The following is a 26,548-nucleotide window of genomic DNA, read 5'->3' as shown; positions in this document are numbered from 1 at the left end:
GGGTCTTGTCCATCACATCATTCTCCCAATGATGTGATCCCGTTATCAATGACATCTAATGCCCATGATCAGGAAACCATGATCATCTATTGACTAACGAGCTAGCCAACTAGAGGCTTGCTAGGGACACATTGTGATCTATTTATTCACACATGTATCACTGTTTCCTGTTAATACAATTATAGCATGAACAATAGACGATTATCATGAACAAGGAAATATGATAATAACCATTTTATTATTGCCTCTAGGGCATATTTCCAACAGATAGTACAATTGAGTCAGTGCGTAGGTTTGCCAAAGTGTCGTTCGTGTCTTTGGTCCTGACTATCTCCAGACACCGAACGAGGAAGACACAAAAAATTGATGGCATTTAATGAAAGAAGAGGTTGGCCTCCCATGGTAGGAAGCATAGATTGTATGCATTGGACTTGGAAAAATTACCCAAAGGCATAGCAGGGAATGTATTGTGGCAAGTTCGTGATGCAACAATTATGCTAGAGGCCGTAGCTTCACATGATTTATGGGTTTGGCATTGCTTTTTGTATGTCGGGTACTCTAAATAATATCAATGTGTTGCAACGATCTCATTTGCTTGCTAGGCTTGCTAGTGGTGATGCAACTACACTATCAATGGACATGAATAAAAAGGGTACTATCTTGTGGATGATATATACCCTTCTTGGTGCATATTTGTGAAGAGCATCAAAGACCCCCAAAGTAGGAAAGAATCTGAATTCGCAAGGGCATAAGAGGCAACCCGAAAAGATATTGAAAGAGCATTTGGGGTTTTGCAATCTAGGTTTGCCATTGTTCGTGGTCCTCCTCGGTTTTGGGACAAGCGATCCTTTGAAAAAATCATGATATGTTGTATTATTTTTCACAATATGATTCTCGAAGACGAGAGAGGCATGAACTTGGAGTTCTTCTATATGACAATGTGGATAGCCATGTCAAACTAGCTACAGACACTAACCGAATTAGAGCTTTTCTTCAGACCTACAGGGATATTGAAAATGCAAACACCCACTGTCAATTTCAGAAGGATCTCATTGAGCACCATTGACAAATGGCTGGATAGCAACACATTCCGTTTTTCCATTCATTTTTATTTCATTCATGTGTGATTTGTATACGGAACAAGTTTTGTATTGAATTATTTAGTTTGATACGGTGTTTTGATTAATTATTGTACTTTGAATGATTATTGTATTATAATATTGATATTTTACTTATATTACACATTAGTAATTCTGATTTACGGTCTTCGGTTTACGAAGTCGACGCGGTGCCGTTCGAACGGACCCCGCATTGCCGACCCGTAAAAAAGAATCTTTTGCGAATATCTTTTTTACGGGTTCGATTTGCGGTCGCGTCCGCGTCTGTCCGTAAAACTCTTTTTTTTAAACTGTAAACAATTTTTATGGATTAACTCTATACGGGTCTAGTGGCATAGCCACCAAGTTGAACATACATGTATTTTACTGTACTCGCCAAAATAACTTCGTCCGAAGATCGGATGACTCACATTGAGTCGCTCGCGCTGAAGACGTAAAGGAAGAAGAGCGAGAAAAACACATTGAGTCGCTCGCGCTGGAGACGTAAAGGAAGAAGAGCGAGAAAAAGGAGAGACAACTCCATGGCAGCCGAGGGTTCCAGCGGCGGCGGCCGGAAAACAACGTTGCCTCATAACCCAAGAGAGCGCGGAGCGGCGAAATTCCTCACCGGCTTGCCATCGCGAGGAAACTTCTCCTCAAGTTCCCTATCTTCCAATCTGGTACCAACCCCCCCCCCCCCCCCCCCCCCCACCACCACCAACACACACACACACAGAAAAACCGCGTATGATTATGTTCCTTGACGTCTCGATTCTCGTTGTTTCTGAAACTATCTTTCTGCACAGGGAGGCCTCAGGGTTTATGTCTGCGAGCACGACACAAATCCTCCAGGTCAGTAAGACCTTGCAGTTATCCATTTCGATTTGGTCGTTGTATGTTATTTAAAAAAAATTCAGGTTAATGGTGAAGCGTATGAGGGAACTTTTATGGATTATTAGAAGCTGTATGCAGGGTTCAGCAACTTCTGTGAAATTATAATTTTGGCTCTAGGGTTTGCTGGTCTCTCCTACAGTGCTTCTAGTGTGCATTCGATGAATGTTCTGTTTGTTTGAAATGTCCGCTATGACCATTTTATTTTTGCAATGGCTTCTGTGAGTGTGTCTACGGAATGTACATTGGTTCAGGGACCAGACGGCTGCCATCTGTAGCTTCGGTCCATGCCACCTGTAGATTGTAGTGTAGACAACATGTACAGCAGGGTGACTGTAAGCCTCAAACGACCTGTAAATAATGCTAATCAACTGAAATGATATCTTTGGGGTCTGACGTGTGTTTTGCATATGACCTGATCACACTTGCCTAATTAAACATATTAGCACACAATGCACAAAAAAAGTACACATGCTACTACGAAAATAGTGATTCATGTGTTTATGCATAGCCTTTGTCCTTGGCAAGCATGTGTACTTGAACTATATCAAATGAAACAAAAATAATATTTAAGTTTGAAATGGTACAAAATTATTACATATTGGAATCTTTAATGAAAAAAATTAATATATAAAAGATTATTCAAACTAGTTGTAGTTATCCACTTTGTTCCCAAACTTTTACCAAACATGCTCGACGAAATCTTGTTTGAGTTTCTGATATGTTGGCCGAGCCTGAATAGATGGATTCCTTTGTAGCACATCTGCAAAGCAGATATTGGGGCCACGATTGACCTCCTTCGGTGAAGCGAAATATGCTCTAGGATTTTCGTCCAAGTCCAAAGTGATGCGAACCATTTCTCCCTCATCTTCAATAATCATGTTATGGAGAATGCAACAAGCTTCCCTTATTTTACCGACAAAAGAACGCTTCCACAGGCATGTTGCACGTCGCACTATGTTAAAACAAGATTGCAATACACTAGATGCCCTTTCAACATCTTTCCTTGTCCTATCTTGTTGTCGGGCAAACAATCTGTCAATCTCTATCTGAGGCAGCGGTATAGTCCTCACGAGTGTAACCCATTCTGGATATATTCCATCTGCAAGGTAGTAACCTCGATAATGTTGCACTCCATTGACGGTGAACTGTACCTGTGGAGTTTCTCCTTTCAACTTTTAGATGAACAAATGTGACTTTTTAAGCACGTTAATATCATTGTTTGAGCCAACCACACCGAAATAAGCATGCCATATACAAAGGTCGTGAGAAGCAACCGCTTCAAGGATTATAGTAGGAACGCCGTGATCACCGCAGGTACTTTATCCTCTCCATGCATTAGAGGCATTTCTCCCGTGGCCAATGCATACTATCGGTGTTCCCTAACATGGCAGGGAATCCATGAGATTCCCGATTTGAAGCAAACGTTCCACTTCATCACATCTCGGGGGCATCAAATACTCTTCGCCAAACATGTCAATCTTGGGGGCCTCAAATACTCTTTGCCAAACATGTCAATCGTCTCCTTGTGCGAACTTATCCAAACACGAAGCTAGTGTTTGCAGCTAGCATTAGTACCTCATCAAGTTGGTCAGCAGAGGTGCCATATGCTAACATGTGGATTGCTACCATACACTTCCGTAGTGGTGAGAGCCCTGGCCGGTTGGTGGCATGTGTCTTATGAGTAAAATATGGATTGCATGCAGTGAGCGCATTCACAATTCGCAAGAACAAAGGCCTTTTCATGTGAAACCTTCTATAGAACATCTATCGGTGTACATTGGATTTTCAGAGAAGTAATAGTGCAAGAGGTTCTGATGGGCTATTCCACGAACCCTCTATATGTACCTTTTCCCACCACTTCGAGGGAGAGATTGCTCAACATTTCGTTCCTTGAGCTTGGCGATCAACCTATCAATGACCCAATCAAACATTTCTTGCTCCACGATGTGTCGATGTCATCAATTGGGTCGCAATTGTTCAAGCTATCATCCATGTTAATGCAAGACAAAGAGAATGATTGATATGACATGTCGTGTCGCTGAGGTCCTACATGATTTTCAAAATTTAGTAATGTCAAAATTTTATCACTTTAGTTCCTCTACAAAGTACTTGCATTAAGAAAATATACCAGTCAAATATTGTTGTGCATAACGCTGAAAGTATTAGCTGCGGCATTTTTTATTCCATACTAGCATATATCGTGTAGTATTATTATTGGTGTTGCTTACTAGTCGCGTAAAATTATCCATTTGTTGGAAACCCAATGTCTGTGTCGGCCTTAAAGAAAATTGTTTCTACTTTTCCCTATGGTATTAGGTGGGTACTTAGATCTTGCTCCAAAGGTTGAAAGTATGAAAATTAGCAGCATATTTACACGGTACATGAACATGTAATTTATACTATTATATAATACAGTAAAAATGGCACACCTATTAATTATCCAAATTGACCAACTATTAATTAAGAACAAAAAATCAATGTCATTGACGTGTCATGTATGAAGTAGCTCTATTCATGATAAATAATGCAATGACTTACAACTTGTTATCAAGAAGCCCAATAGGTGTTGTGCCGATCTACACAACAGAGCTACGAAGGCACTTTGGAGGTGCAGCCAAATAACAAACAGGGAAGATGTTCATGGAAGAGGGAAGAAGAGGTCACTGTGGGCACTGACTTCATTGCAATAGAATTAGGTACCAACATGAATTAGTCCATGGGGTGAGCTACCCGATCCAGTTTTTTCGCTATGGATATCTTGACTTGCACCAGCGGAACAGGTGAATTAGTTCCACACATCCCATATAGTATAATAAACCAAGTGAAACTACAAATTACCTTTTTCCATGTAATCTTGACCAGCACCAGCGGAAGAGCTGGATTACTTCCACACATGCAGAGTAGTACAATAGACCAAGTGAAATACAAACTATTGTACTGGATGCTAGCACACCACAAGGAGTATTACTTGTTTAGCACATACCAAATCAATCTTCTGTATTAGCACCATATATTCTTTCAACGGAAAGCTTGACCAATTCAAGAAAATGCATAACATAGCATGTAATCTGAAGTATGTAAATATAGATAGCTTCTACTAGGTCTTAGACCAAAGTTCAAAACAGTGCTGGGTGTTAATTATGTGTTTTGGAACCTACATGCGCCCCGCTCGCTTATGCGCTGCTTAGGTGTTCCGTACAATATTTTACGGGCACCATACGGACGGCGAGCAGAACAGAGCTGGTGGTTGAAGACAAGCCGAGGAGCTTGGGGGGGGGGGGGGGGCTCATGAGGAGTAGATCGAGGGGACTGGCAATGTGCGGGTGGAAGGAGCTGGAAGTGGATGAAGATGTGCTTCCCCGTGGGAGGCGGAGGGGCTCTAGGTCCTTCGGTCGGCGGCGCGCAGAGGAGAGCCGGACCCCAACCCTAGCGCGAGTTTGATTTGGTAAATTCCCTCTCTTTTGGCCCATGCTGTTTGTTTCCTTTTCCTGCTGGTCACTGTTTTGCGCCGTGGTGCGCCCCTAAACGCTGCGTCTATGCGCCTGATCACGCATAGTGGGAGAAAACGCTATGCCCAGGTGCGCCTTGTGCTTTTTCGAGTGTGTAGGAGCAAAGCGATGTGTTTTGCCAACATGCCGCACCGAGCCCATGCGCGCCTTTTTGAACTTTGCTTCAGACACACAAGTTAAAGACTGGAAAGAAAGCAAACCTTCTAGAACTTTGTTCACATAACAGTGCATGATCACTAGGAGCTCCAGAGAGCTTATGTGGCTATGTATGAATGGAAGAAACAGTACCAAAATTTAAGGGGGTACATCAAGCGAAGTTTGACCACAATCCACCACCACTGCACCTACATGGATAATCTTTCACCATCCTCGATCCTCTGCTTACTCTGCTTCTTTTGTTTCCATGTGAGTATCTAGAGCTTCCGTTGTGCCATGATCCTAGAGACCATCGAGGGAGTCTTCTTGAATGTGCGACTGTTCCGCTCTTTTCATAGGGAGAACATTACCAGGGTGGCAAGCGTGTTGATTTCCTTGCTCTTCTTCGTCGGATATCCGTCGCGCACCTGCTCCCACCATTCCACTAGGGTGGAGTTAGCCTACGGGCAAGGGATAACCATTCCAAGAGCCTGAGATACTTGGAACCAGACTGCCCTAGAGAAAGGGCATTGCATGAGTATATATGGTTGAGTGATTCCGGATCTTGGTTGCACAGCGTGCAAGCCGGCTGATGGGGGAGCCCTCTGTCCTGGAGTCGATCAGCCAGCCAAAGAATTTTAGGGGTAGTGGCGCAGACGAGTGTCACAGTTGTTCCGCTCCTAGCAAGCAATCTTGAATTGGCAGCGAAGAAGGCCTTGTACGCAGTCCAGATCCAGCGGAAGCTCCCTGGGGCCTTGGACACCGAATGGCGCAAGCTTTCTACTATCACCCATAGGTGGCAGAATTGGAAGACCATCGAAGCTGGGAATTCACCCTTTATGTCACTTATCCATGCGCTGTGATGCAGCCCATCTCGAACCAAAGCTGGCGTCTGCCATTTGATATTGCATCAGAGATATTCGGGGCCAAATCCCTCGGAGAGGCTCCGTCTAGCCATCTGTCAGACTAGAAAATGGCAGCGCACCTATTCCCCACCGAGGAAACGGTAGAAGCATGGAAAACACTTGCTGCTTCTGGCGATATAGGGATACTCAGCCCATTCCACGGCCTAGAGGCACTACACGAGCCTGCCATAACCATCGAACCCTAAGGACTGCATTAAGCAGGCGGAGGTTGTGAATCCCAAGTCCACTGTATTCAACAGGCTGACAGACCATATCCCATGCTACCTTGAAATGTCCCGATCTTCACAAGCTCATCCTTCATTTCATCTGTAAGCTCTCATCATTTCAGCCCCCTTTTCTTGCTTCTTAGCCTCAATGTCGTCCTTTGCTGCAAAGGCTGTGAGCCTTGCTGTTTCTGCCGAGAGCCTTGCTCTCTCAAGCTACTCACTCGATGAACATTGCTGTATTTCTATCATATCCCTAGGAGTTTTCTTAACTTCCTTCTCAGTGGCCATTAATTTCTCAAGCAACTCCATATCACCTGCAACCTCCTTTCACTTACCTTTGCCATTGCGTTTTGCCTTGAAATTTTTAATTCCAAGTGGGCGTGGGACATCTTCGACGTCCTCTGGAGTGGACAGATGCATTCCATCTCCCCTGATCCTGGGGTCTTTCTTTCCTTCGATTGCTCGAGCCACTCGTTGTATGTGGTCCATTTCGTGTGCTCATTCACAGCCCGCCAACAATCCATGTGATGGAACTGTGCTTCGTAGTCAGACTCGTTGAATGTATGTGCTTTCTCCAACAACTGGGCGCCGGACTGTCCACTAGCATATATGGCAGGAGCCTTGGTCCAAGAGCAATGGAACTGGAAGACTAGCTTATTAAGACTATGCCAATGGTCTTTTGCTTGCTTCACCTGTCTTGTCCTATTTCTTGGAGTGGTGCTGTGGTAGACATTAGTGACATCTCCCCAATACTGATCATTCTTGTTGTTGCCGTTAATTAGGTCAGTCAACCAATGTAACCATGCACTCATCTACATTGTGACAAAGTACATTAGTGTTCTTGCTGACATAATAATTTGGATTACCAAATATGGGTACACAGAAAACTTACCAATCTTATATCCTCCTGTGATGTCCATGCAAGTCGCTTCTCAGTCCTCTTATCTCCACCCTTCGCACCACTGTCAACATTGATGGTTTAAGTGAACCAGAAAGCATAACTGGAGTTCATGGCTTGGAAAGTGATGGTGATGGATTCCTTGTGGCCACCGATGGTTGTGGTGCCAGACATGGAGCATAGTGCGAAAGACCACTAGATTAACAGAAATGCCGCAACATGGCCTGCTGATTAGGCAGCTGTTGCGGAAGAGGGTAACTTGATGGAGTCACAAATAGCATACGAGACCAGCTGGCAGTCGGCGATCCGCACACCTGAAAAATAGAAAGGCATCATATAGCAACAATGAAAAGGAACACATCACACGAAGCTAAGATGTCTGTGTGGTCAGTCAAAAAACAATATCAGAAAGCAATACAATCTATATGTACATAGTTCTTAGATCATTAAAAAAAATCAACTTTCATAGTTCTACTTCATATGCAATCTGACCAGAAAGAAGTAGAAACAAGCTTACACCGATCAGTATAGTTTGACAAAAAAGCAAACCTGAAGCCTGGTAAGAAGAATAAGTTGTATAAGGCTCTCTTAACTTTTACACTTTATTCACCATGCTGTATGCCAAGCTGTTCTATAGTCATAATATTATATAACAAATTAACCCAAAGCTTGCTCTTTTTCCATTCGCTATTGAGTTTCCATATTTGCATATCATAAGTAATACATTTTGTTTTCAAAACAAGGACAAATTTATAGTAGTTGAAATAGGACTAAAACGAAGAAAGTACTGTTTTTTTTTGTGGAGAAAAGGAAGTATTGCTTTCGTCAAGCTTATCGGCTAAAATCAGTTGTTCTGCATAACGCTGGTGAACTTGTGGAGCTTTTGCTGCTAAAGTTCAGATTTATTTCTTACTATTACTTGGAGCTCCATGAAAAGTCAGGTTGCCGATTCTGAATATGGATAAAGTCACAAGTTATTTTGCATCTTTTCCCTCAGCTACACGTCTCTTGTTGAAACATTCAAAGGGTAATAAAAAATGAGGTGTATTGTACGAAGCAAGAGCAAGCACATTTCAGGTTGATCTCTTGAGACACAAAATTATGTGTGTGGAAAGTATGCCTGTTAATTAATTGACTTGTCGGGCCGTCTGACACTAGCTTTTCTTAGTTTAATTAACTGCGGTCACACTCGCTCGTCGCAGAGCACTAGAAATTCGAAGGTATATAAGATAAATGTGAGCAGAGTTAAAAACGGGGATAACATCCATGGGTAGTCCTACAAGCTCTTGCTGTTGTCCAATTGGGGAACTGAGAAGAACAAGAACGAATCGTACCAGAACTCTGGGAGGCAGCAGCTGCAGCGTTTTGGCTACTTATCGGTCTGGAGATCTTGTGTCAAATGAAACGGCCTATGTCACTAAGAACTCTGGTGGTGTCTACAACCCATGATCAACCGATAAGACCCTCCTCTATAGTGCCGCTGACGGCTCTCAGCGATAGGTTCATCAAGAATCTCAACAATGGCCTGCCTTCGATCATCCAAAAATATGGCAGTCTTCCTGTCACCGAGAATCATGGATGTTGAGGCAAAGAAGACATCCCTCTCAATCTTGGCATTGGCCTCCGTTCGTCCACTCCAATGGGGCTTAAATTTATTGTAGCCTACGATCTAGCAGTACTATCATCTGGTTTATCGGGGACTTGGGGCCAGCCTACCTTCTAGTTGTTTGGTAATCTATGATCAATGTTAAGGTTTGCATGGTTCTATATTTGCAATCTGCTATAGTCACACCGAGAACCTTTATCTATGATGTTTAATGCCTTTTCCTTAGTCTAGTCATTTGACTAGTCGATCTCTGATATTTTAGAGGGACAAGTGATCGAGACGGATACGACAAATATCTTAATCAGACATCTGCAACTAAAGAAGAAAGAGAGTGAGGCCAAAGACGCAGGTTCTAGGACTCAAGGGGAAAGTGGCAAGGCTAAAAGGTAGAACTGCTATTTTTTTTTTGTTACTACACAGCCACGTAGCCAGCGCTCTATATTGTGCTATTTGGGCATCTTGTTTGTAAATCTTCTTGTTCTTCAATTGGATAAAATATGGATTCCCTGTACACTACGAGATAGATCAACCTGGTGGCATTTCCTGTTGCATTTAGCACTTCTTTTGCTCTTATATTAGGTTCTGCCTCCGTTTTTATTTACTCCGCATATTAGCTTTGACTGAAGTCAAACTTATAAAGTTTGACCAAGTTTGTAGAAAACAGTATGAACATTTACAGTAACAAATTTATATGATGTGAAAATATATGCAATGATGAATCTGGTAGAAACTAGGGTTCTACCGGGTCTTGGCCGGAGGTTGTAGGGGAAAGAGGGGATCGGCTGTGGTCGCCGGCGCAGGGGCGCCGTCTCGCACGGATGGCGGCGGCGGCGCGATGGAAGAGGCTGCTAGGGTTAGGGCACCGACTCCTAGTTGGAGCCGATCAAAATAGATTGATCTTTGCTTAATCTCAAAAGTGCTGATTACATGACTATATATAAGTTTCCTAGGCTATAATAAACTGGGCTAAGCCCCTAATATTATTAAGATAACTTGGCCAGTTTGGCTAACTGGGCCTCTGGTCATAACATTTCTCCCTGCCTGCGCAAACAGCTCGTCCTCGAGCTGGACGTCTAGAAAATGTTGGCGGAACTCCTTGAGCTGCTCCCAAGGTGCCTTCGGAGGGTTGAGCTGGTCCGAAGTACGTCGTGTATCAAGGCCTGGAATGTCGCCGGCGCATTGGAGAGACCGAAAGGCATCACCAAAAACTCCAAGTGGTCGTGATGGTAGCCAGAACGCAAGTCCAGCGTAGGGTAGCGTGGCCCTGGCGGCTCTTCCCGGAGCTCCTGCACGACCGGTATGGGAAAATTGACCTTCGTCGGCTTGGCAGTGAGAGCACGGTAATTGAGGCAGAAACGCCACGAGCCCTCGGGCTTGTGAATAAGGAGCACCGGTAAAAGGTCATCGTGCCGCTGTAGGACACGAGCCAACAGGGGCGGCTTGGAGTCTGCTATGGCGGTTGATAGCTGAGAGGGAACTGCTGGGAAGTGCCACCCTCGCCCTGCCACTGCACCATGCGCCCTTGACGCCAGAAAGTCATGGTCAGTGCGTCGAAGTCCCAAAGGATGGGTCCGAGCGTCCGCAAGAAGGCGATGCCGAGGATGAAGTCGTAGTCGCCCAAGTCGATGCCGACGCATGTGATGGCGAAGGACTCGTCGCCGATGAGGATGGGAACCTGCCGCGCAATTCCGTGGCAGCGGAGATGGTCACCGTTAGCCACGGTAACTCGGAGCTGCTCGCCGCCCGTCGGCTAGAGGGCCAGGCGACTCATAGTAGACGCGGGTAGGAAGTTGTGTGTAGAGCCCGTGTCCAGGAGAGCTAAGAGGCGCTCCCTATTAACCGTCAATGGCAACAACATCGTTGTTTCCGCTCGTATGCCGGCAAGGGCATGGAGGGAGACCACGAGAGCGGTGGCCGACGCCGGGGCCACCGCCTCGGCAAGCTCGGAGGGAGCTGTATCCTCCTCAACATAGTCGTTCGCTTCCAGGTAGAAGAGGCGCGGGTAGACGTGACCTGGCACGTAGGGCTCATCGCAGTTGAAATATAACCCCTGTCGACGACGCTCGTGTTGTTCGGCCGGGGTCAGCCGACGGAACGGTCGAGTTGCTGCCGGGGCGGAAATCCCTATCGCCGGCTGGGTAGGTCGGCTGGGTGCAGACATAGCCGGCTGTGGGGGTGGGCGAGGTACTTGGGCTCGGAACGCCTGCTGCATAGCCACCGCCCGCTGCTCGAACGCGTGGGCATAGTACATGGCCGTCTGGATGTCCTGTGGTCCGCGCATCTCGACGTCCACGCGGATGTGGTCGGGGAGGCCCCCAACAAAGAGCTCGGTCCGCTGGCGAGTCGTCACGCCAGGCGCGTGACACGCCAGGGCCTGGAAGCGGCCGGCGAAGTCCTGCATGGTGGAGGTGAAGGGTAGGCGACCAAGCTCCGCCAACCGGCTCCCTTGTATCGGAGGCCTGAAGCGTAGGAGGCAAAGCTCGCGGAAACGCTCCCATGGAGGCATGCCGCCCTCGTCTTGCTCGAGAGCGTAATACCACGTCTGTGCGGCGCCTCTGAGGTGATATGAAGCGAGCCAGGTGCGATCCGACACTGGCGTCCATTGCCCCCGAAAAATCTGGTCACATTGGTTGAGCCAGCTCAGGGGGTCCTCAGTGCCGTCATAGGTGGCGATGTCCAGTTTGGCGAAGCGCGGCGGCGTGTGGGTAGGGCCGCCCTGGCGGTACGGCTCGTCGGCGCGGAGTAGTGCAGGGGTCGGCGTCGGGTACCCGTCGGGGCCGGCGAAGCTGGAGGGCCCGCCGTACTGCGGGGGTGGCGTCGGTGGCGACTGGATGTGTGGCGGCGCCGAGGACGTCGTGTACACCGGCTGTGACGACCCGATCACCCAGGCCTGTAGCGGCGACGACGAGGGGGGAAACCGGAGCTGCAGGGTCGGCTGCAGCGGCCCGGCCGAGGGTGGCGGAGGCAGCTGCGGTGTTGGCTGCAGCGGCCAGGCCGAGGGTGGCATAGGCAGCTGCGGTGTTGGCTGCAGCGGCCAGGCGAGCGAGGCGGTTGCCAGGGCAGCCATGACGTCCCGGCGCGGTCTGGTGGTGGCGCGACCGGCTGCGGCCCGTAGGGGGCAGTCAGGTAGAGCCGGATACCCTGAACGGTGGTGGCCAGGTCGCGGATCGCGCCGGTCAATTCCTTCGGGGTGAGGACAGCAGGAAGTGGCGCGACAGAAGAGGCCGGTGCGGGGAGTTGCGGGGCGTCGGTCGTGGTGGTCATCGGGGTGGTGGTGGTGGACGGCAGCGGAACGGTGGAGGCGGGCCGCGGCGACGACATGATTGAACCAGAGCTTCCTGATACCAAACTGGTAGAAACTAGGGTTCTATCGGGTCTTGGCCGGAGGTTGTAGGGGAAAGAGGGGATCGGCTGTGGTCGTGGCGGCGGCACGATGGAAGAGGATGCTAGGGTTAGGGCACCGACTCCTAGTTGGAGCCGATCAAGATAGATTGATCTTTGCTTAATCTCAAAAGTGTTGATTACATGACTATATATAAGTTCCCTAGGCTATAATAAACTGGGCTAAGCCCCTAATATTATTAAGATAACTTGGTCAGGCTGAAGGTGGACGCGGGTTGCCTGCGACGCCCACGGCCAAGCCCACAAAAATCACATCCGTGGACAACCGTGGACAAGCATTAAAATTATGTAGGACTTGCGGGTCATTCCACTAGACCCACTTATGCCCACATCAGCAGCCGAGGTGAGCAGCAATCGCGACGGAATGGAACATAGCCGAGCGTGCTCGGCAGCGACCACCGCTTTGATCCGTTCGGCGCTCGGCGCCGCGTATGCCCCGGCAAGATGCTACCCCTTGCCATCGTCCACCTCTTGCTAGTGGAGCTGCTGCAATGGTTAGAGTATCAGTCGATGACCTCGAATACTGCACGCACCTGCCGCAACACTCACCTGAACACCGACGCCTCATCTCTCCGCCCAACGTGCGACACCATGAGCAGCTCGCCAACTTGCTCCAGGCCGTCCACTCCTCTTCCTTCGACGCCGTCCATGCTGACAGCATGACATAGGAGGATAGGATATGCGGATGATGATCGGAGTAAGGATGCCTCTTAGCCTGGCAATAGCACCCTGACTCGAACGTATACTTTGATCTTGACTTCGTCTAGTCTATGGACGGAATCAAGACCATCTGGTGCATGCTGTCCCTTCAGTGTTCGACCTCGCCGGCGACACTCTCCTCTAGCCTGCACGTGGACACCTTGACTGAATCTAACATTTACGTGTATTGCTATGTGGGATGTCCACTAAACCCATTTGTCCCGCAGAATATTATGTGGGCATAAACGGGCATCCCACATAAATTATGCGGCAAAAGTGGGGCGGGTGCGGGCCTCCCGCGGGCTTACAGCCTGATAACTTGGCCAGTTTGGCTAACTGGGCCTCTGGTCATAACAGAATCCAATGGTATTGATGTGGTGGTGTATATGTTAATACATTTTTCTACAAACTTGTTGAAAGTATTCAAGGTTTGACTTTATACAAACCTAATATGCAGAGTAATAAAAACAGAGGGAGTAGTGAATTTACTACTTTTCAAGCCTTCAGGATCTAGCATATTTGAATCCATGGTCCAATTGGGACTTCGGGTGTTGATGAAGGGTCCATGGTAATGTTTAGGGGTTGTTCCGCACCACACCTTTAGCTGCTCCTTTTGCTTTGCTGTCCACCTCGGCACATTACCATACTTGATCGAGTGCATGATTTCATGAATACAACAAACTCCCAAGGATTTCCTGTGTACTTTTGAGAAGGCTTTTTGGTGGACGACAAGGGTGTTTATAGCAAACCATGCACAACCTGTTCGTGCTTTAGCTTTCCTACATGACTCGATTAAATCATGAAACATAATTTTGCACTAAATGTAGACATTTCGGGGTGGAGGGGCTCAAACTATATATTTGTTCACTTCATCGTTGGACTAAAATCCGTATTAACACTTTACTTAGCCATTAATCCAACTAATCACGTGTCATCAACGCCAAAACCACAATAGGGGTTTAGTGTTAGACTTGACCTAATCTCACGTGCGGTAGTTTAAGGTTTTTCCTTTCTTTCTGTCAAATAACGTAGGAGTGGAGTGCGAGCGTGCACGTCCCTCGTCAGGTTGTTTCTTCCTGTCCTCCTTTCCCTCCCGATGGGACGAAGTCGCCGTGTGATGCGGTCGTGGGATGGCGCGATCTTCACGGATCATGGCGATCCCGTTGGGAGTTAGTTGGAGACGGGGAGGGACGTTGGTTGTAACCGATAGTAAGGAATACCAGTGACAGAAAACAGCTGCAGTCGACAGCTGACAAAAACCCATCTTAAGTTCGTCTCTCTGATAGCTCACTCTCTCATCATCTTCCTCTTTGATCGTCGGTGTTGGCAACGACAATTGGCATCAGAGCTAGGGGTGTCCGATCCCTGGAGCGGCGGCGGTGTTCGATCCGCCTCGGCCATGTCTGGCGACGAATTGGAAGTGAAGAGCAAGAGCGGGATGCAGTCATCGTCCAAGGCGCCACTCGCGCGTCTCAGCGGCGGTGGCAGCGGCGAGTACCGCGTCGTGGAACGCGCGGTGCGAGAGGAGTCGGGGGCATCCATGATGCTCTCGCGCACAAACTACCAGGAATGGGAGCTGGTGATGCAAGTTAAGCTGTAGGTCGCGCGGGTCTGGTCTGCGGTAGTCTCTGACACCGCTGACGAGAACGACGACCGGCGCGCGCTGCAGATCATCCTTACCGGCGTCCCGCCGGAGATGCTGCGCGTGCTGGCGGCCAAGGACACTGCCAAGATGGCGTGGGAAACCATCCGCACCATGCGGATGGGAAGCGAGAGGGCGCGAGAAGCCAAGGCGCAGGTCAGACGGAGAGAATTCGAGGATCTCCAGTTCAAGGACGGAGAGTCCATCGAAAACTTTGGGCTGCGTCTCTCCGCACTCGTCGCCGATCTGGAGCTGTACGACGACCCTGTCACCGAGCACAAGGCGGTCCAGAAGTTTCTCCGGGTGGTGCCGTGGCAGTACCGCCCGATGGCCATGGCGATCGAGTCTTTGATCGATCTGAAGACCATGACGGTGCAGGAACTCGTCGGACGTCTGTCGGCGTGCGAAGATCATTATCTCGACGACGGCACACGGTCCTCCGGACGCCTTCTGCTCACTCATGAGGAGTGGATGGCTTGCGAAAGGATGGGCGGCGGCAGTGGATCGTCGGCGGTTCTAGGAGGAGGCGACAAGAACAAGTCGCCCGCAAAACCCAAACCGCAAGGAGCCGGAAAGGGGCCGTCGGGCAACTCCGGGGCAGACGGCTCTGGCGGATCCAGCGGCAAGAAAAAGAAGGGGAAATGTCACCACTGCGGCATCTCCGGCCACTTGAAAAAGGAATGCAGAAAGTGGCTGCGCGAACAAGAGCAGAAGGGGCAATCGGAACAGGCAAACCTAGTGCAGGCCGGGGCTGAGCACGATCAGGGGCTCTACATGGCTGTAGTCGTCGGCGTTGACGCATCGCAGCTTGCAGCACCTCAGGTGGTCTACCTCAACGAGGAGAAGGTGATGCCCGTCCCATCACCGGACGGAGTATGGTTCTTCGACACCGGGGCTAGCAGCCACATGACCGGGGACAGGCATGTCTTCTCCCAGCTCGATGGAACTTTGCAAGGCACGGTCAGATTCGGGGACGGCTCCGTCGTGGGCATAAGGGGGCGTGGAAGTGTGTATTCCGCTGCCAAGGGGGCGACCAGCGCGCCCTGACTGGCGTCTTCTACATCCCCAGCCTCCGCACCAACATCGTGTCGGTGGGGCAACTGGACGAGGCAGGATGCGTCATAGGCATCACTGACGGCGTCATGACCGTCAGGGACCCAGCTCGGCGAACCCTGGCCCGCATCAAGCGCTCTGGGAACAGGCTATACACTGGCGTGCTCACAATTGACGCGCTGGCATGCCTACTGGCGCAAGGAGATGATGTAGCATGGAGATGGCACGCGCGCATGGGGCACCTGCACTTCCGCGCGCTGCGAACCATGTCGACCAAGCAACTCGTACTGGGCATGCCCGCGATAGATCGAGTGGAGGAGTACTGCGATGGATGCGCTCTGGGAAAGCAATACCGAGCCCCGTTCCCTCAGGTCACTGCCTATCGCGCCGAACACCCGCTGGAGCTGGTACACACAGATTTGTGCGGGCCGATCTCGCCAGTAACCCCTGGAGGAAACTGATACTTCCTCCTTGTGGTTGATGATCATAGCCGCTACATGTGGCTGGAACTGCTGAAGTCCAAAGACGAAGCGTACCAGCGCTTCAGGAAGATCAAGGCCATGGCCGAGACTGTCGGCCAGTGCAAGCTGCGCGCGTTCAGGTCAGACCGCGGCGGCGAGTTCAACTCGACGGAGTTCAAGGAGTACTGCGATCGCAATGGAATCAAGCACTTCACCACCGCACCATACTCGCCGCAACAAAACGGAGTGGTCGAGCGGCGCAATCAAACAGTGGTGGAGATGGCACGGTGCCTCATGAAGAGCATGGGGATGCCGGCGTACTTCTGGGTGGAAGCAGTCAGGACTGCTGTCTACCTTCTGAATCGTGCACCCACCAGAAGCTTGGACGGGGTCACGCCCTATTAAGCCTAGCACGGGCGCAAGCCCAATGTGCAGCATCTGCGCACGTTCGGCTGCACGGTTCATGTCAAGCTCGTCGGCCCTGGGATCACGAGGATGAGTGATCGATCAACACTGATGGTGTTCGTGGGATATGAAGACGGATCCAAAGCCTATCGCGTGTTCAATCCGGCCACTGGTAAGGTCCAGGTAACCCGCGATCCCGTTTTGAAGAAAGCAGACCTTGGGACTGGAGCAGCAACGGCACGGAGTTGTCAAGCGCCCCCGGCGACATTCACCGTGGTTTACACCACGGACTACGGTGTCCATGAAGTGGACATCGGCTTGGCATCTTCGCCGGCCACGCCGCGGAGCGCGGTGACACCCTCCACGCCAACACTGGGGACGCCGCAGTTGCCTCAAACCGCCACTCCCGCTGCTGGATCTTCGGGATCGCCACAGTCCGACGTGGTGACTCCCATGGCGGAGCAACGAGGGCGCTGGGCCACGCCTCCGTCCCATGATGACGGATGCGACGCGGCGACTGGGCAAGCCAGTACGCTACAGGCGTCTGTCAGGGGTGCTAGAAGAAACGGAGGAGGACGTGCGAGAGCAAATTCGAACGCTGCCTGCTGGTCCAATGTCTGTTCAGCGCCGAGGAGCCCAGGAACGTGGACGAAGCCCTCGGCAGCAGGGAATGGAAGCTCGCCATGGACGTGGAGATGCAGTCCATCATCGACAACAAGACATGGGAGCTTGCACAGCTCCCAGCAGGGCACAAGGCGATCGGACTCAAGTGGGTGTATCGCGTCAAACGCGATCCGGCAGGCAACGTCGTTAAGCACAAAGCTCGCCTCGTCGCAAAGGGGTATGTTCAAAGACAGGGGGTGGATTTTGAGGAAGTATTTGCTCCTGTAGCTCGCATGGAGACGGTGAGACTGCTGTTGGCTCTGGCTGCTCACTCCGGCTGGGAAGTACATCACATGGATGTGAAATCCGCCTTTCTGAATGGCGACCTCACTGAAGAAGTTTACGTGGCTCAGCCGCCTGGATACGAGGTCGCCGGCAAGGAGGACAGTGCACTGCGGCTACGCAAGGCACTGTATGGACTACACCAAGCACCACGCGCATGGTACGCGAAGTTGGATGAGTCTCTGATCGCCCTTGGATTCACTCGCAGCCCCCTGGAGCACGCAGTCTACCGGGGAGGTGATGCTCTCTCATACCTGCTCGTAGGGGTTTATGTTGATGATCTGATCATCACAGGCACGAACGTGGACGATATAGCCTCGTTCAAGCAGCAGATGCTACAGCTATTCAAGATGAGCGACCTTGGCAAGCTGAGCCTACTATCTAGGCATAGAAGTGGCGCAAGGATGCAACGGCATCGCCCTCAGTCAGAAGAACTACACAGGCAAAATTCTGGAGACAGTAGACATGAGCAACTGCAACAACTGTCACACTCCGATGGACTGTCGTCTCAAGCTGAAGAAAGAAGATGGAGCGGACCCCTTCGACGCCACTCTCTACTGCAGAGTGATCGGGAGCCTGCGCTACCTGGTGAACACGCGGCCCGACATTGCACACGCGGTGGGGATCGTCAGTCGCTTCATGGAGAAGCCCAGTACCCAACATTGGGCAGCAGTGAAACAGATTCTGAGGCGCATCAAGGGCACCATGCACTATGGTTACAGCTACAAGAGAGGACAGGGAAGCGCTGATCTACTTGGGTTCAGTGATAGTGACCACGCCGGCGACACCGGCGATCGGAAAAGCACTTCAGGGAATGTCTTCTTGGGTAAGAATCTGATCACATGGAGCTCACAGAAACAGAAAATAGTGGCACTTTCTTCTTGTGAGGCGGAATATGTTGCGATGGCTGCTGCTACCTGCCAAGGCCTGTGGCTGAGCAGGCTGTTGGAGAGTTTGACAGGAGCAACATCAGTGAAATTCAGGCTGTTAGTAGACAACAAATCGGCTATAGCCCTGAGCAAGAACCCTGTCCACCATGATCGAAGCAAGCACATAGATGTGAAGTTCCACTTCATCAGAGATTGCATGGAAAAAGGAGAGGTGGAGATAGATCATGTGGGCACACAAGATCAACTAGCTGATGCACTCACAAAGGCGCTCGGGAGGGTCCATTTCATAGAGATGAGACAGAGGCTTGGTGTGATCGGCTTAGAGCAGTGAGATTAAGGGGGTGAATGTTAGACTTGCCCTAATCTCACGTGCGGTAGTTTAAGGTTTTTCCTTTCTTTCTGTCAAATAACGTAGGAGTGGAGTGCGAGTGTGCACGTCCCTCGTCAGGTTGTTTCTTCCTGTCCTCCTTTCCCTCCCGATGGGACGAAGTCGCCGTGTGATGCCGTCGTGGGATGGCGCGATCTTCACGGATCATGGCGATCCCGTCGGGAGTTAGTTGGAGACAGGGAGGGACGTTGGTTGTAACCGATAATAAGGAATACCAGTGACAGAAAACAGCTGCAGTCGACAGCTGACAAAAACCCATAAGGAATACCAGTGACAGAAAACAGCTGCAGTCGACAGCTGACAAAAACCCATCTTCAGTTCGTCTCTCTGATAGCTCACTCTCTCATCATCTTCCTCGTTTGATCGTTGGTGTTGGCAACGACATTTAGATGTCCTTTCAGCTTCAGGGCATCTCCAACGCTGACCCTCAAAACCGACACAATATTTGTCCGTGGACTGGTCCTTTAGGGTTTAAGCGCCCACATATGCTGAATCAGATCTTTCTTTAAGCCGCTCATGAGTTGCTTGATGCTGAATTTGGTGATGCATTTGGACAAACTCATCAAACTTGGCATGATTCTGATGTGGGAGTTGGATAGGATCACCCATGTTCTCAAATTCCAGACCTCAGGCAACATCTTCACCTTCATCCTCCATGATCATGTTGAGCATGATCACACGGCATGTCATCACCTACCACAAGGTCTCTAGATCCCATATTTTTACAGGTCCTCGAACAACGGCAAAACGTGCTTGGAGCACTTCAAATCCCCTCTCCATAAGTCCTGACATGATGGAAGGGGCAATCCACATATACACTTCAACACCCCTTCTCATGTGTGACGCGGGAAGTTAACACGTGAATATACTCATAGGTATGGCTCAAGAGACCTATAGGTGGACCCAAAGGGTGGCAACAACAATTTTTGAATAAATTGCGAAAGCCAGGACTAGAACTCAAGACCTTAGGCCCTGATACCATGTTAAGTTTCATGCAACACAACTAAAAGTACGAATTGATGGAAAGAGCTAGGCAATCCACATATACACTTCAACAACACATTGACGTCATTGTGAGACCCGACATGCCAAAGACAGCGTGCCAAATCCAGAGGTCCTGTGATGGAGCTGCTTTAAGAATGATGGTGGACTTCTTAACATGGCCGTGATATTGGCCTTGTAGAGCATTTGGGCAGTTCTTCCATCTCTGCTTTAAGAGATCCGATCATACCTGACCTTTTTCTTACTTCGGAGAGTGCCATGAGCCTTTCGGTGTTCGCGAGAGTTGGTTCTTTCAAGTACCGAGGTCAAAGCACCTCGACCACTGCAATAGCAAATCTGACCATGGCGTTTGCGCATGTGCTCTCAGACATCTGGAGGTACTCGTCCCATGAATCTTCGGCCGTGCCACATGCAAGCATCTGTAATGCAGCTGTGCACTTCTGGTAACCAGAGAATCCAATTCTTCCTAGAGCATCCTTCAAGATGAAGTAGGGGCTGTTTGGTTGGTGACCTGGGCTCTATGCCTGAGTTAAATAGGTGCCTGGCTTGGGGTCTGGAAAACGGAAGATTTTTGCCTAGGCTTCCTGGGCTAGGTCTTGTTTGGTTTGCTGCCTGGGCCTAGACGAGTATTATACTTCTGTGATTGCTACTAGTCCTTTTAATTTGTATGGACTGCTCGCTTTTGGTTGCCAATTGGAGGACATGGTTAGGAGTGTACCGATTGGCGAGAGGCTCTTCATAGGAGGAGACCTCAATGGCCACGTGGGCACATCTAACATAAGTTTTGAAGGGGTGCATGGGGGATTTGGCTATGGCATCAGGAATCAAGAAGGAGAAGACGTCTTAAGCTTTGCGCTAGCCTACAACATGATCGTACCTAACACCCTCTTTAAGAAGAGAGAATCACATCTAGTGAGTTACAGTAGTGAGCAACACTCTAGCCAGATTGATTTCATCCTCTCGGGAAGAGAAGACAGGCGTGCATGCCTAGACTGTAAGGTGATACCTGGAGAGAGTGTTGTCCCTCAGCATAAGCTTGTGGTTGCTGACTTCCGCTTTCGGATTCGTGTCCGGCGGGACAAGCATTCTAAAGTCGCTAGAACGAAGTGGTGGAAGCTTAAGGGGGAGGTAGCTCAAGCGTTTAAGGAGAGGGTCATTAAGGAGGGCCCTTGGGAGGAAGGAGGTTATGCAGACAACATGTGGATGAAGATGACGACTTGCATTCATAAGGTGGCCTCAGAGAAGTTTGGAGTGTCCAGGGGAAGTAGAAGAGAAGCTAAAGATACCTGGTGGTGGAACGATGATGTCCAGAAGGCAATTAAGGAGAAGAAAGATTGTTTCAGACACCTATATCTGGATAGGAGTGTAGACAACATACAAAAGTACAAGATGGCAAAGAAGGCTGCAAAGCGAGCTATGAGTGAAGCAAGGGGTCGGGCGTATGATGACCTCTACCAACGGTTGGACACGAAGGAAGGCGAAAGGGACATCTATAAGATGACCAAGATCCGAGAGAGGAAGACGAGGGATGTTGACCAAATCAAGTGCATCCAGGACTGAGCAGAGCAACTCCTGGTGAAGAATGAGGAGATTAAGCATAGATGGCGGGAGTACTTTGACAAGCTGTTCAATGGGGAGAGTGAGAGCTCTACCATTGATCTGAACGACTCCTTTGATGATACTAGCAGGCGTTCTGTGCGGCGAATCCAGGAGTCGGAGGTCAAGGAGGCTTTAAAGAGGATGAAAGGAGGCTTTAAAGAGGATGAAAGGAGGCAAGGCGTTGGGCCCTGATTGTATCCCCATTGAGGTGTGGAGAGGCCTCGGGGACATAGCGATAGTATGGCTGACCAAACTTTTCAACCTCATTTTTCAGGCAAGCAAGATGCCAGAAGAATGGAGACGGAGTATATTAGTACCAATCTTCAAGAACAAGGGGGATGTTTAGAGTTGTACTAATTACCGTGGAATTAAATTGATGAGTCATACAATGAAGCTATGTGCGAGAGTCATTGAGCACCGCTTAAGAAGAATGACAAGCGTGACCAAAAATCAGTTTGGTTTCATGCCTGGGAGGTCGACCATGGAAGCCATTTTCTTGGTAAGACAACTTATGGAGCGATATAGGGAGCAAAAGAAGGACTTGCATATGGTGTTTATTGACTTGGAGAAGGCCTATGATAAGATGCCGCAAAATGTTATGTGGTGGGCCTTGGAGAAACACAAAGTCCCAGCAAAGTACATTACCCTCATCAAGGACATGTATGATAATGTTGTGACAATTGTTCGAACAAGTGATGGCGACACTGATGACTTCCCGATTAAGATAGGACTGCATCAGGGGTCAGCTTTGAGCCCTTATCTTTTTGCCTTGGTGATGGATGTCGTCACAAGGGATATACAAGGAGATATCCCATGGTGTATGCTCTTTGCGGACGATGTGGTGCTAGTCGATGATAGTCGGACGGGGTCAACAGGAAGTTGGAGTTATGGAGGCAAATCTTGGAATCGAAAGGTTTTAGACTTAGTAGGACAAAGTACATGAGGTGCGCTTTCAGTACTACTAAGCACGAGGAGGGGGATGTTAGCCTTGATGGGCAGGTGGTACCTCAGAAGGACACCTTTCGTTTATTTGGGGTCAATGTTGTAGAAGGATGGGGATATCGATGAAGATGTGAACCATCGAATTAAAGCCGGATGGATGAAGTGGCGCCAAGCTTCTGGCATTCTCTGTGACGAGAGGGTGCCACAAAAGCTAAAAGGCAAGCTCTATAGGACGGCGGTTCGATCCGCAATGTTGTATGGCGCTGAGTGTTGGCCGACTAAAAGGCGACATGTGCAACAACTAGGTGTGGCGGAGATGTGCATGTTGAGATGGATGTGTGACCACACAAGGAAGGACAGGGTCCGAAATCATGATATTCGAGATAGAGTTGGGGTAGCGCCAATTGAAGAGAAGCTTGTCCAACATCGTCTGAGATGGTTTGGGCATATTCAGGCCTCGAGAAGCCCCAGTGCATAGCGGACGGCTAAAGCTTGCTGATAATGTTAAGAGAGGTCGGGGTAGACCGAACTTCACATGGAAAGAGTCCGTAAAGAGAGATCTAAATGATTGGAGCATCACGAAAGCTTGCTATCCATGTGCCATAACCATGAGTTGGTCGCGAGATCTTATGGGTTTCACCCTACCCCAACTTGTTTGGGACTAAAGGCTTTGTTGTTGTTGTTGTTGCTCGCTTTTGGTTGCCAGGCACCTCAATTTTCGTTGCCAGGCGTTCGATCTGGGTAGCCTGGCTCAGGCTAATCGTGTACCTGGATGGCTGGCCAAGCTAAGCGTCCCTGCAGTTACTCCAGTCCAGGCTATACGTGAGGACCAGGTCATCCAACCAAACAGGACCCAGGCAGCTTCCAGGCACACTGCAGGCCAGGCTTTTTTTCTACAGGATGGAAACCAAACACGCCCGTAGTCATCGTAGGCCTAGATGCCATTGTAGAGGCAATCAAACACATTTTTCTGCATCCGAAAGCGCCGGCGAGAAGTAGTTGCCATCTGCGTCAAATGCCCTTGTGCCCTGTTCGGATTCATGACTTGACAATCGATCCCTAGAAACCGAGAACACGCTCTTCCACCCGCTCTGCGTGTGCAAGGCCTACGCACATCATCGTTGTGTCATCTGCATAATCCTCCTAGTAAGACGAGTTGTTGGACGACTCAATGAAGTTGCCATAGGTGTACTCCATGTCCAAATCCATTGCTTGAAAGAAGGGAAAAAAATATCAAAATTTAGCACCAGCATTTCGCTAAACACTGAGGTGCAATGAGGGCATAGGCAAATGGGTGTGGCGAGCAGGTGGAGCAGCGGAGCTTCTGCAAGGCCTTGGTGGGCAGCCGGGGTAGTATAGCGGCGGCATCTGCCAGGGGTGAAGCGGATGCAGAGCAAGAGTGAACGGACAAAGACGCGGGCACCCGGTTGGGTTTCGTGTGGGTCGGGGGTGTCCAGAGATCTGGACGCCTGCAAAGCTCCCACAGATTCGCGTCCGGTTTGCGGGATTTCGGATAGCCGGATGAGTGTGCGGACGTATGTGTGACGGCCTTGGATGGCAAACTTTGTCCGGACAGCTTGGTCCGGATGTTTGTGCGCGATTTGAGGGTTGGCTTTGGAGATGCCCTACACATTTAAAACTGTGCTCTCCATGATCCAACTTTAAATTTCTTTTTGACACTTACAATTTGATCATCAGCAATCTCCACGTGTTATGAAATGGATTATGCAAATTATTTGGTAGATAACCGTAAGGAAAACCCCTACGGTATAAATAAGAATCCAAATTCGCATCTGCGAGGAGTTGAACCTAGGCAGCGGGGTTATTCATCCACCCCCCCAATAAAGTGAACTATGCTCACTTGTCAAGATTTTTATAAAGCTGGTGTTTCTTTCGCTCCAAAAAGGCTTTTATTTTTGTTCGTGGGCTTATCAGTTATTTTATTTAGCATCACATAAATAATAAATTCACTCTCAAAGTAAGCTGTATTTCTTTTCTGTAGATGTGCTGCCAGAAGTTTGGGTGTGCAAAAGTCGTCAAAAAAGCCCAAGTTGGGCAGTTCTTCCGGACTGCCTTCCTCTGGTAAGTGCCTTGATCATGTTCTCACCTTTTATCTTCACCTCTGTGTCTTCTATTTTGATCATCTCTGAAAAAAATGCATGTGACATAAGATATGAATCTTGGAGGCAGATAGAGCGAAGGGATATCTGTCATACATTGTTCAGCAGAAGCCGATGATGTCTGATTTTGGTGAAGAATTGAATATATGTTGTCAGCTTCCATCCAACTTCTTACCACAAATTCTGTTTTTATGTATGGTGTTAACCAATCTACCCAGAACACCATTTTTACGCCATCGAGCCATTAGTTCTAGGTTTAATAGTACCCAGATATGTTTTCATACATTCAACAATAAGCAGTATGTTTGTTAACCAGTCATGCTTTAGCATTTTAAGATGAGAAATTAGTGTGCTCTTTTCTTTTTCGAAAACCCGATAGCAGTGTTGTTTTTCACTCTGATGGATACTCTAATCTTGCAGAGGAAGCAATATCTGGCTTTTCACAGCACACACTGCAGTCCTTCACCGTAGAGAGGTTGCGTGCACTTCTCCGACAAAGAGGCCTCACAACCAAGGGGAAAAAGGCATATCATGCTTGAAATTTATTCTGAATTTAAAGTTCATAGAATTAAAAATCTTAATCAATGGTATAAACATTTGAATTCTGCTTCAAAAGAACTTAATTGAATATCAGATATATCGTGTACATTTGACATCTTGGATATTTCTGAATATGCTCCACATGCTTGAAAATTCATTTTGTAGTGATTTCAGTGTATGCGAAGCGATATTTGAACGTTCTGACAAACCTACCTACTATCTAGCATGCTAGTTTATGTATTCTGCAATTATTAGCAGAATTGAGCCTCGAAGGTAGAAATTAATTGGTGGACATAAACCAAAAATCAGTGATGCAAGTATTTTGTTTGCTAGAATAAAAGGATGAAATATAAAGGTTTTGGAAAGCAAACTGTTCTGACAGTGCCAGTGATGCTTTTTCTTTCAATTGTTGTTTTACATATAGTGCTGGCACATCTCGGGTTTTATGCTATTTCACAGTATTTTGTAGCACATCACGGGTTTTGTCCTATTTCACAGTATTGTAGCCACTACGTGTGTTATAAAAACAGAGGTATTACTATTGTATTGTAGAGTGCTCTTGTACCTTTTCATGAATATATATTTTGTTTACGAATGTATTTTCCAGTTTGAATTGTCATTTCATCCAAATAAACACTAATATTATGGTGGCCTTCCATATGTAGGACGAACTGATCACTCGCTTGAGAGAGGCGCAGAGTTGATATCAATCTCAAGTTTCTGCCTTGTTTGTGATTGATCAATTGCCTGCTGGCACTGTAAAACGTTGCTGAGCTGAATGATCAGGCTTTACTTATTGACATTCTGTAGGTTTATGACTTAAGGTGATGTAGTGATTTACTCAGGCTTAGGCTATCTTGAATTTGACGTCTTGTAGCGAATTTTCACTATATGCTTGTCAGAATTCTTATTTCATCTTGAATTTTGCATTAGATATGTGGTGCTCTAGTATTGAAACACCATGTATATAGGTTGCCCATGGTTTTATTTTTACCCCGAAGCCATAGAACAGTAGTTTGATGGCAATTTTTATTAAATAAAAGGTAGTATATGTACAAATCAAAGGAGTCGGAAAGGGAAATTAAAAGACTATCACCAGCTCTAGGGAACACTGAAAAAAGGAGTTGTGATTGTGGCACTAACAGAATGTTTGGCAATCTTAGGGAGGGGGAATTCGAATTAGTGGTGG

General features: G+C 48.5%; 1 protein-coding gene across 2 annotated transcripts; it reads left to right on the top strand.

Annotated features, from left to right (window-relative positions):
* Positions 1–1,549: 1,549 nt before the first annotated feature.
* Positions 1,550–26,291, top strand: LOC123448555. 2 transcript variants are annotated; one of them, XM_045125496.1, is made up of 6 exons: positions 1,564–1,777; positions 1,904–1,949; positions 9,534–9,657; positions 24,702–24,781; positions 25,240–25,343; positions 26,025–26,291. In XM_045125496.1, exons 1-6 carry the CDS (start codon positions 1,640–1,642, stop codon positions 26,061–26,063), a joined length of 531 nt encoding a protein of 176 aa, XP_044981431.1. In that variant the 5' UTR covers positions 1,564–1,639; the 3' UTR covers positions 26,064–26,291. The 2 variants fall into 2 exon arrangements, with proteins under 2 accessions (XP_044981432.1, XP_044981431.1); XM_045125497.1 differs by lacking the exon at positions 25,240–25,343 and having other exon boundaries at positions 1,550–1,777; positions 26,025–26,114.
* Positions 26,292–26,548: the final 257 nt, after the last annotated feature.

This window comes from Hordeum vulgare, chromosome 4H (genome assembly GCF_904849725.1).
Source record: "Hordeum vulgare subsp. vulgare chromosome 4H, MorexV3_pseudomolecules_assembly, whole genome shotgun sequence".
In the NCBI taxonomy this organism is placed as follows: domain Eukaryota; kingdom Viridiplantae; phylum Streptophyta; class Magnoliopsida; order Poales; family Poaceae; genus Hordeum; species Hordeum vulgare.
This window is presented reverse-complemented; position numbering and strand designations above follow the sequence as displayed.

Excerpts from the sequence above, each read along its gene's own strand:
- LOC123448555 (XM_045125496.1), top strand. The coding sequence starts at position 1,640 with ATGGCAGCCGAGGGTTCCAGCGGCGGCGGCCGGAAAACAACGTTGCCT. Across the intron at positions 1,778-1,903 it reads GTTCCCTATCTTCCAATCTG|GGAGGCCTCAGGGTTTATGT; the intron begins GTACCAACCCCC and ends CTTTCTGCACAG. Across the intron at positions 1,950-9,533 it reads GCACGACACAAATCCTCCAG|AGGGACAAGTGATCGAGACG; the intron begins GTCAGTAAGACC and ends CTGATATTTTAG.